This window comes from Emys orbicularis, chromosome 13 (assembly GCF_028017835.1).
Source record: "Emys orbicularis isolate rEmyOrb1 chromosome 13, rEmyOrb1.hap1, whole genome shotgun sequence".
Lineage (NCBI taxonomy): Eukaryota > Metazoa > Chordata > Testudines > Emydidae > Emys > Emys orbicularis.
In genome coordinates, this window is record NC_088695.1 from 38406132 (window position 1) to 38418030 (window position 11899).

The 11899-nt window shown below is 40.6% G+C and overlaps 1 protein-coding gene across 1 annotated transcript; it reads left to right on the forward strand.

Annotated features, from left to right (window-relative positions):
- The first annotated feature begins 288 nt into the window (after positions 1-288).
- On the forward strand, positions 289-4526 carry LOC135888329 (nucleoside diphosphate kinase). The gene is made up of 5 exons (XM_065416140.1): positions 289-388; positions 1083-1215; positions 2180-2281; positions 3501-3613; positions 4273-4526. Exons 2-5 carry the CDS (start codon positions 1087-1089, stop codon positions 4388-4390), a joined length of 462 nt encoding a protein of 153 aa, XP_065272212.1. The 5' UTR covers positions 289-388; positions 1083-1086; the 3' UTR covers positions 4391-4526.
- Positions 4527-11899: the final 7373 nt, after the last annotated feature.

Here is an 11899-nt window from a genome sequence, read left to right on the forward strand (position 1 = left end):
CTTCTGGCCAAAGCCTCAGTCCCCCGCTTCCCCTCCGCCCCCAGTTTAGCCATGGCCTTACCCCCTGCGGCCTGGGTCTCTCTCATCCCCCTTAGCCAGGCGTTTTGGGAGCAGCCGGGCTTGTGCTCCGTCGCCAGACCGGGAGGCGGGGGCGGCCCCCACAGCGGCTTGGGGAGGCGGGTGAGGTTTCTGTGAAGTCCCAGAGGCGCAGGCCTCGCTGGGCATGAGGGCGGGCTCTAAAGGCGCTATATTCCGCCGGGAGGAAGGCCAGCCCCTCTCCGCCGAGGGTGGGTTCCGGCTCCACCCGACCTCGCTCCTCCTCTTTCCCGGCGGACGCTGAGAGAAGGCTGGTGTCCAGCTCAGCAGCGGCCTTAGCAGCTCCAGGGAGGTGAGGCCGGCGTGGGGACTGGGCAGGGCAGGTCTGCGGGGGAAGGAGGCTGAGCCCAGACCGGGGGGCGCCGCCCCTTGAGCCGGGGCCTGTGCTGCCCGCCAGACCGCGGGAGGGGGACCATCGGCCGGGCCGGGTCTCCAGAGCCGGCCGGGGCGGCGGAGCAGGGAGCCCGGCTGGAGACTGAACGGCAGGCCCTGGCCTCGCCGCGTGTGGTAGCCAGGCGGGGCTCGCCGGGCCCCTATGCGGCGAAAGGGAATTGAGCGACCGACACGTGGGAAGAAGAACCGGGGGATCCCAGCTACCACGTGGCCCCTGGGCTGGGAGCCATTGGGGGACCGACAACGGGGGGAGGGGGTAATGTAAATAGAGATCTAGATAGATTGGAAAGGATGGGGGGGGGGGCACTGCAGTAAGGACTAAGGGGGCATGGGCGGTAGTGAATGCGGGCCGGGGAGAAGGGGCCAGCAGGAGCAGGGATGGATCCTCCACGTGTCTGGAATAAATCCCTGTCAGTGGCTTCCCTGGGTGGCATCCCTCGCCCCTTGAGGCACTGCTGACCTTGAAGCCACTCCCTGGGTGATTGAAGTCACCTCCTCGGGCATGTCTGTTAATCGGGACAGGATTGCGGCAAAACTGGCCCTACCTGTGTTGTTGCCTCGTCTCTCTTACCGCTCCCCGTTTCCTTTCGCAGGACAATGGCTTCTAATAGCGAACGCACTTTCATTGCCATCAAGCCTGATGGAGTCCAGAGGGGCCTGGTGGGAGAAATCATCAAACGGTTTGAACAGAAGGGCTTCCGCCTGGTGGCCATGAAATTCATGCACGTAAGGCCCTCCCCCACCCCCCCACTTAGAGGCAGGGCTGTTGTGGGGCTTAATTAATGTTCATACAGCTCCCCGCAATTCTTTGCCATAAAAGTCAACCTGTTATTAGTACATGTGGTTTTTTTTCTCTCTCTCAATTTTACTTGCAAATCCTAGCCATCAAGGTGAACTATACAGAAGCTTCATTCTCCCATATTGTTTTTCCCACATCAAGGAGTTGGCAAAGTGAAAACCTGTAGTCCAGTCTGCACAAGAGTTGATATGCGTATTGTAACTTTTCAGATATAAATACACATACCAGGCCAAATTTTCCTACACAGTCCATGAACTGGATGAAGCTGCATGAATGTAACTGAACAGAACAGAAAACATGAAAGAATTGTATTTAATTTAGGCTCTGTCTGGTGTAGCTTCCTTTCACTTGTGTCTCATCATATCAAACCATAACTACACTGGGTCTCTTCTATTTCTTGTGAAACAGAAAGTTGTAGTCATGGTTTGATATGACAAGAGACAACTGAAAGGAAGGTACACCATACACTTTGCTTTCTTAACATTAGGTTGTATTAATTTAGGCGAAGATGACCATGACTAGAAGGTTACATCAGGAAATGCAATCTTCCAGATGTCTTGTATTCATAATAATCCACAGCTATAAATTAATATAAAGAAGAAATCACAGTTTAACAAAGAGCTGATGGTATTGAACCTGCCTCAATGTAAATTCTTTAGTTAATAAAGAAAATTAGACAAAACTTGTCCTGAGTTGTTCTGCATGTAAAATACGAAACAAACATAATTAGCTTGCAGAAGCAAACTCCTTGTTGTTGATACTTACTTCATGACTGATATGAAGCATCTAATTATTAATGCAGTAATGGACTGCTGCTTCTTTTTATATTTTATTTTTAAAAAAAAATTTTTTTATTGCTCTCAAAATCTCACATTCAACTTTTCTTTAAAGGCTTCCGAAAACCTTCTAAAACAACATTACATTGACCTGAAAGATCGGCCATTCTACCCTGGTTTAGTTAAATACATGAATTCTGGACCTGTTGTGGCCATGGTGAGTAGCATTGTATTTACTTAAATATACATTGTGCTGGAAATGGCTAGGTATCTTTCTTCTAATTACATAAACTTTTTTTTTAATTGTTAGCCTCTGTGGACACTTTACAGCTTTAAAAACAATTTCTTTTTAAATTACACTGTCCCAGTATATAAAATAAAGTGGTAAAAGAAAACAAAACAATTTCCACATCATCCAACGCTGCCCAGAGCACTTTTGAATGGGAGTCTACGTTAGTCCTACACTAGTAGAGCTGCGCTGGAAGTAGTGCAATAGTAAGAAATTTGAAGAGAACTGCTAGTTTATATACGTCAACAATAGTTGTATAGAAGATGAAACAACTGAAGAATACCCCTGGTGATGTTTATAAAATAGCTATGAAATAATTTTTATGTAACAGTCTGTTTATAAAACTTGACTTGAAAAGCCTTCTCCACTTCCTATGAATAGAACATGATGACTTCATTAGGATTCCCTGCCATTCATAGTGGTTTCTGGATTCTAGCGAAACAGGAGGGATGTGGGAAGAGTCCTGAAAGTTGCCTAGCAGGTGAAGTAGTAAGTGGTTGAGATTTCCAAGGCAGTCCAGGGGATTTAAACACTTCAGCTAACTTTAAAATTAGACTATTTTGAAAGTCTCTACCTTAATTCTTAAACAGCTACGTGAGAAGGTATGGTGAGTGTGTGTGTGTTTGAGTTTTCACTGTTTTGTGCTGAATTGGCTCCATGGAGTCTGAGCTATTTAAAGATGCTAATTGCAGGCCACTTCATTAGAGATTTTCAAGTTGCATCTATGTGAGAGCCACTCAGGAGTGGAAATAAGTATTGTCTCTCAATAAGCTTCTGTTTACTAGATTGGTGTTAACAATGGTGTCCATTGTTCTTCAGGCCAGGTGTCCTCTTTCAAATCTCTCTTGTTTCATATATGTTCTGGTAACCAGTAGCCATTCCGATGCTATTTACTCTCATGCCTTATCACAGTGAAAGATAACCAATGAAACGTGTAATTTACAAAGAGTTGTAACCATTTATTTTATCATTTTCTCTTGTTCCTAGTCTTCTCCTTTTGCAATTTAATTTATACAGATTCTAAGATAGATTTAGATCTTTGTGGGGAAGGCCTTTGTCTCCTTGCAAAGTGCCAAAGCTGAATCTTCTGTGATGCCTTGAATGGGTATGGAATAATTTTTTTTTTTTTTTTTTTTTTTTTTTAAAGGTTTGGGAGGGTCTCAATGTGGTTAAAACTGGCAGAGTTATGTTGGGAGAGACTAATCCTGCAGATTCTAAGCCTGGTACAATCCGTGGTGACTTCTGCATTCAAGTGGGAAGGTTGGTGCTGAAATTTATTATATAAAATTAACTTTTCTAAATATTTTTCCAGAGTTACAAGATAAGTATATTTACTGCTTTCATTGTAAGCATCATTTGAATAAAAAACTCTTAAGAGCAGAAATTGTGCAGTCACCAGATACCCATACCCATTTCTTTCCTTGAAAGGTATGTTCTTATCTATACATAATGTATATGCATAGAGAAAACAAGTCATTCTGTGTTACAGCAAGCTATTTTAATGTGGCTGTACTGTTTCCTTTTTAGTGACCCAGTTTGGCATAGGATGAACTTCATGTTGCCTTCTGGAAAGCTTAGGTAGTTAGACATAAGAATCCTAGTCTGAAGCTGAGTTTAATTTGTAGGACACAATCCAACAAGAATGTTGCTTATACCAGGGGTTTTTAAACTATACTTCAGAACGTGATGAAAATGATAATCAGGTCATGGTGATGTTAATAGTTCTACTAAACACAACACAAACTATCTGTTATAGACTGACTTCACAAATAGGCCCTGATTCTATCTTAAAAAAAAAAAAAAAAAGAGCTGTACCATAAGCTCTAGCTTTTCCGTAGTAGATGAGTATCTAGACTTCGGTCCCTATGAACAAGTTACTGACAGTTTCTTTGAAATTTTGTGATTGGCTTTCTTCACAGGAACATCATTCATGGCAGTGACTCCGTAGAAAGTGCTCAGAAGGAGATCCAGCTGTGGTTTCAGCCCGCAGAGCTTGTTGACTTCAAATCTTGTGCTCGTGACTGGATCTATGAGTAAAATGAAGTCTCTCTAATGAATTGTGCCTTCTTAACACAGCATCTCATTCCAGCAGCTATTGACCTGGGAGCAACTATTATGACAGTTACCTTTACATAGTGCTGTAAAGTTTATCAAATAAATAGATTATGGAAACTATTTGTGTAGTCTGTATTCACTAGAAAGCATACTTAAGTATGCATGGAGTAGAACTGGTCATTTGTACAGAAGTATACAACTATGCTTGGGACAAAATGAAATCCACACTCAGAGGAAACTACCCTGAAAACGAGTTCAAAATGAAACCAAATCCGTGAATAACTATTCATGTGCCTGTTACAGTGCTGAAAACTGGTATGTGTTAGGTTGTGATGAGAAAGCAAATTTATATGGGCAGCTGAGACTTCCTTCAGACTGCCCCTTACTCCGCAGCTTATTGGCTGCAGTGAAAGCAGAGGGTGAAGGAAGCACATTACTTCTCCCTCATGGTATCTACTGGTGCTTAAAGAAAAGCACATGTCCTTGCTTATTAGTTTTACACAAGTTGACTCACCAGTCAGAAAAATCATTAAAGGCAGAATCTGTACTTTTTTTTTTTTTTTAAATGCGGAGTCGCTTTAGGGAATTTTCTTCTATTTCCTCACACTTCTGCCCTGTTTGAGTCAGTCTCTGCTTAAACAGTAGCATTATTATGGTCTATACTCTACATTATAGGACTACCACTTCGTAAATGCTTTAAACCAATATTTGAAATTAGACCTCTGAAGACTAGCAAATAATTCAGTTCATAAACTGATCCTCTACTAAAGAGGATGTAAAGTGAAAATGTAGGATGTGGTAATCAGACTAGAGTGGACCTCTGATAGTAATAGTGATTTTTGAAACTAGTAGTATACACCTTTTTGCAGCAAATAACCAGAAAATAGGATTGAATCTCTTAACCCATACATCCCATGTAATGATGGGAAAAACTACTGAGGAGCTTAACATGAGCTAAATGAAAGATCTTAATGAATGGTACTAGCAGACCGGATCAGGTACCCTTATCAGAATGCCCAAGATATGAAACCTCTGCACTGAAAAGCTGAGCCATTGCATCACAGTGCTGGCAAGTTACATAAAAGACACTGATTTGAAAAGCTCCAAAACTAACATGTCAGGTATAGGGTAGGTGATAGAAAGTTTGCTTGGAGTATCTCCTATGGATTGAACAGTATTTCTACAGTAGTGATCATACCTATGAGAAAAATGTTCAAAGGAACAGGTTCATCCACTATAATATGAACCTTTCATATATTGCTTCTAGCTGTAGATGTCACTGCACTTTAAGCGAAATAAGTATTCCCATTTTATAGTGAACCACAGGGGTAACTGACCTCAGACGTGACAGCGTAAGACCTAAGTCTCTCAACTGCCATTCCAGTGCTCCTGTTCATAGGACCATGCTGTCTCCTATAGGCTACAGTTATAAAAGAGTAGTATGAAATTTAATAAACTTGCCATGTTCTTATGCTATGAAAGCCTTATGGCATGCTCAGTAATGATGGCCAACATGGTGTACTAGCCAACTACCCTAAATCACTTAAACCAAGCGGTTAAGGCACTTGGCTATTTAGCTCAGTAATTGATTGTACAAGAGATATTTGTAAACTGAACTGGGCTCAAACAACATTACACACAACATAATTTGATGTGACAGCCAATGTCCCATGTATTCTGCAACTACATACCTACATTTAGTGGTACTCTAGCAGAAATTCTCAATTTTCTATCCCAAATTAAATAAGTGAGGTCTGATTGAATTTAATAGGAATAATCCAGTCAGTACAATAACTGGTTTACTTTTATAGTGAATTCAGTTTTTTAGACTGTCCCCATATTTTCAGTTTCATGTACTGGTGGACTACCACGTGTAGCTTTGAGAGGAAATAGCTCTCTAGCTGCTTGGGACAGGTTACATTTCCCAGTTGTTTGAGGGTGTCTGCATAGCCTGGAAGACAATGCTGCACTAGTTTGTGCTTCCTTCTCCTTTACCAGTTTATCTTCACAACGGTGAGGATACAAACAGCTTTTTTCCTCCAGTGAAAGCTGGAATTTTTTTGGTAAACAGTTCTGTAGAAACAAGTACATTCCACATATTTGCACTTAAGCCATTACTCGCTGTCTATACTGCAATTTGTTCCTGTGCTAGTTGGCGATGCAGTGTCTGTATTGTACATACCACTGCAAATGCAGATGTACCCTACTTAGGGTGACCAGATAGCAACTGTGAAAAAACAGGACAAAGGGGTGGGGGCTAATAGGCACCTATATAAGAAAAAGTCCCCAAAACGGGACTGTCCCTTTAAAAACAAGACATCTGGTCACCCTAACCCAGGGGTCGGCAACCTTTGAGTGCCACTGAAAATCTGCTCGTGTGCTGCCTTTGGCACACGTGCCATAGGTTGCCTACCCCTGCCCTAATCCTACATCATGGCTAAGCAGCACTGGGTGCAAGTCACACTGCACTAATGTCAATTGTGCTGGCAGTTTAGACAAGACTGGGGCAAGGACTGCTCAATAGTATAGAATTGTGAAAGGTCTGTGATACGACTTGTGGCAGCTTTAAAAAGCTTTCCCCTCAAAGATAAAATCCTTTCCTCTCCCCCCCGCCCCTCCAGTTCCGGCAATGAAACCTGCACTGTGTATATGACATCTTAAAGGAAAAGGGATACATTTTCCATTCCCACTGAAAAGCAAAGTTTTCAAAAATAACTGAAGTGTAACTTAAAAATTAAAGTATTTCCGGAGTATATTTAAAAACAGATTTAATTAACTGATTTCTATATTTCAGTTCTGTTATTTGTAATGGGCCAAATAAAGACACTACAACGTATTTGAATATATACCTGAATTAAAAAAAAAAAAAAAAATCAATCAATCTACCATCGACATGGTCTTAGTTTAACATTTTTATTTTGTGTAAAAAAGGCAAATTTAGTGAATTATTTTCATCTTGTACACAAAGTTATAATTTTAATGCTTTTCACATCCATGCTGAAAATCTGCAATCTGGTAAAAATGAAAGTAACATTAATTTCTCCAAAAGCATTTTTCACTTAGTTATATACATTTCATGAGAAAGTTTTAAACACTCTCTCATTGACCACACAAATTACCAAGAAAATAAAAGATTAAATTTGTACAGATATTGATCTATATATCAAATACATACAGAAATGATGTAAAAACCCTATTCATTTCATCTTGATTCCCACCCCAATATATTTTCCCAAGGGCAAAAGCTGATGCTTTTTGTTGTATAAATGGCTGTGACTTTTTTTTTTTAAATATGAAAATTAAAAGGAAGAAAAATTCAGTTTAATCACAGTTTTTTAATCCCTCCCCAATAAAGAATTGTTACCAAATATATATTAGCACCATAGTACAAATATTGGTGGGAGAGGGTATTCACATCACATAAAAACAACAATAATAAAAACAAACAAACACTGAAACCCGTGTTAGTATCCGTAAAACAAGAAATTGATAACTGCTTTAGCTTTCCTTATACACAGCAAGGAAAAGGTTAAGAAGTTGCATTTAAATCAAAATCAAGGTCAGCAGTAAAATTCTGAGCCATAAAAGAAGGGGGCAGTTACAAGGTAAGTTTAGTTATTTGCACTACCCCTTGGTTATAAAAACTTGCTATGCCAAATATTGAAATGACTGTTTGATCCCCAACTTTAGAGGTCAATAGAGATTTAAGATCTCTAACAGCTGTGCCACACACACACACACAAAACCCCTGCAGCTCACTGTGTAATGCAAAATGTGGGCTCTGATTACTTTAGCCAAGTAACATGGTTCACAGTAGAATGAAGGAAGAAAATTCTTTGAACCATGTTATTAATTAATATTTGTACATATTCAGTGAAGCCTGTACTAAAGACACCACTGCCAACAGGTAACCCCACTGTTTGAAGAGACCACTTTAAAGACCACTCCAAGTATGAATCTAGTACAATTTTGCTCAACTTTTACATAAACAAACCTCTCCCAAGCATGTGATTTTAGGTGATTCCTTACATGCTTTGCTTAGGACAGGTTTCACTGTACTTGACAGGTAGGTATTCTTTAGATTCAGAAACCAGACTGAAATTCCAGCCTCAAATACACATGAAATTCCCACCAAAGTCAGCATGTATATCTGAGGGTGGAATTCAGCTTGCAGATAGCCATGTTTAGTTTTTAAATAACCATTTTCAAGGAATATTATAAAGGTTGACAGACCCCCAAATGTGAGACACCCCTCCTCCTACAGTGCATTTTACTATACAAAAAATCCAAAGATTCCCCTTAAAATCTAGCCCAAATCAGGGTTATAATAGTTTGAATAATCCAAATTCTGAAGCTGGGCAACAAACAAGCCCAGGAATCTGGATTTTTTGCCCTCACGATTTGACTTGCTAACTATGGGCCCAATTCCACAACTCCTTTTCACATTAACCCTTATTCATACAACAGTGGTTCTCCTGAAGTCAACTGGGCTACTTGTGCCACTAGGGCTAGTCTACACTAACACTGTAAATCGATCTAAGTTACACTAACTTAGGCTTTGTCTTCACTACCCGCCGATCCGGCGGGTAGCAATCGGTTTTTCGGGGATCGACTTACCGCGTCTAGTGAAGCCGCGGTAAAATCGATCCCTGATCGCTCTGCCGTCGACTCCGGAAATCCACCTCGGCAAGAGGCGGCAGCGGAGTCGGCGGCAGCGCGGCAGCGGTCGACTTTCCCGCGTCCTCACCGCCAGGTAAGCCGACCTAAAATACGCAACTTCAGCTACGGTATTCACGTAGCTGAAGTTGCGTATCTTAGGTCGGACCCCCGCTGCAGTGTAGACCTAGCCTGAGGTCAATTTACAGCGGTGTCTACACCGCGCTACGTCGATGGGAAACACTCTCCCGCCGACTTACCTTCCACCTCTCTGGGAGGTGGCGTACAGACGTCTGATGGGAGAGCACTCTGCCATCAACTTAGCTTGTCTTCACCAGACCTGCTAAATCGATACCGCTGCATCAATTACAGCAGTGCCAATTTAGCCAGAAGTATAGACGTGGCTTAAGTGTTATTCTATGGAAGTAGAGGCTTTATGAAAGGAGATGCATCTCATGCATCCCTTGTGCTCTATGGGCCTAATTCTGCCAGCCTTGCTCACATTGAGTAGTTCTTTATATTACGTGTGACTAATCCCAGTGAAATCAATGCATTCAAATACTAACCAACCTGAGGAAGTACCAGCAGAATCTGACTTTTTGATAGGTGACAGAGACAGTACTTGGTGTGACCGAGGCTCACCAAAATGCCTTTGTTTCAAGCATGTCATCCAAAATCCTGGACTTGCCTTTACATCCCTCTGACCAAGAACCGGGATTGTAAAACTACATTGCAGCCCTTGTTCTGGAAGGCTCTGATTTTTATTTTTATTTTGCGTTTTAAATAAAGTAAATGAATTGGAGGGACCAGGAGCTGAAGGGAGTAAATTTGAAACTGGTCAACCTTGACAGAGTCCTTTTAATATGGGTATTTTAGAGCTAAAATATCTTTTCCACCTGAACTCACTGATATTTTAGACCTGATAACCAGCTTTTGTTGATATGAGAAAACAGTTGTCAAAAAGGGGTCAATATTACAAAAATGTGACTGGGGGAGAGGAGAAAAGGTTTCCATACATTCCTACACTATACAGGACAAGTTTTACTTTCAGTAGTAACTACAAAACTTTACATCATTATCCTCTCTTGCATAGAATGAGGTAAACCTGTGCATATTAACAATGCTTGTACCCAAAGTTAGAGCAATATTTTAGAAAATAATCAAATTGCTGGTTTTCAACTTTCTATGCATTTTTTTTTTAAAAAGTTCAAACAATAATATACCAAACAATGGTATCCTGGGGCTCTGTAGGCTGATATCGTTAAAGCATTTCTTAGGCTGAAGGACCATAGAAGTTAATAATTTTGATTAATTTCTTCTAAGCCCTACTGTATGGGTCAAGAGTCAGATGATCATTGTACTGCTCTGAAGGGGACCTGCAAAGACCCAGAAGCACTTATAGAACATTATGCAGTTTATTCCTGAGAGTTTAGTTAATGAACCTTACTGGTAAAAGCTAAAGCTCTCGATGCCCATTCTTCCAGTCACAACTCTGCAGGGTGGAAAAAAAAAATCAGGCTGCTAATCAACTCCAAGAATTAGGCCACCTGCCAAAATCCACATGGATTTAAAAATGGGAGAGGGGATTAAATTATTCAGCACTTATTAAAAATCCTCATATATTGATGTTAGTCACTATAATCTCCTGAGAATAGGTCTAAAAATATCTGTTCAGTTAAAGAGTCAAAAATAATGGGATGATTAAAGTGAGACTGGAAGGATTCCAGTCTTCTAGAACCAAATGAGTCCAATTTACCAAAAAGAAAAATATTTTTTTCAGATCCCAACTCCATTGTTATATTCTTGGAGAGCAGAATATTAAAACCTCTGCAGAACTGAGAGTAAATTTTTGCCTTCATAGTAAGTATTTTTCTAGTTCATCTGGTACATCTCTTGAGGATACCAACATACACAAGTATTTGAAGAGATGGAAAGCAGGAGTCTAGATTTTTCTGGGGAATAAAACCAGAGAAAAAGGTCCTCAGATTCCCTCCTCCCCCAAACATGTTTTCCATCCAAACATAAAACAGGAAAAGGTCCTGAATTTCTAGTTTAAACATTTAGTTTCATGTAATTTTCCACGAGAGAATCTGCTGAAGTTCCAGTTTAACACAGGGCTCTGTAAACATTTACTTGAGCATCCCAAGATTAAGAGCCCAATCCAAGACCCACTGAAGTCAATGAGCGTTGAATCAGGCCCTAAATGAGTAACCATCTTGAAAAGTTAATACCACACCTCATGAAAGCACCCCCATTGAAATTGGGCTACTCACACAAGTAAGGCTTGGCAGGGCTGGTCCCCTTAAATCATGTATATGTTTTTATGCCCCAAAGTCAGGACTTCAGTTCAGTATTTTCACAATGCAAAACCAGAGGTGTGACTCATACAGCTCACAAAAATCCAAAATCTCCCAACTTGTACCAACAAGGTTCATTTGTAATGACAGTTCATTTGTATTTGCAACTATATCCTCCTCAAACAGTTTCCTGCAATCCTGCTAATTAAACTTTAATTTTACCAAAAAATTAGAATTTCAGTTTAAGAATGCACAATAAATCTGAATTTGAAAATATTACAAAATTCTTTCAAAAGCTTCAAATACAACACAAAAATGTCATTTTTTGTTTAATAAATTGTAAAATTCTTTTCACTAAAATAGTTTCCCCGCCCCTCCAAAAATTTTTCAACTGAAGTTTCATCTACAGTTAGCAAAGTGCCCCAAGTACAGCTCTGCAACTGTACCATCGAAATGGGAACACAATCAGTCAGTCAGTCTTGGAGAAAGGCTCTTTTCTCTACTATCACCACCCTGCCCCTCACATTTTTGAGCTGCC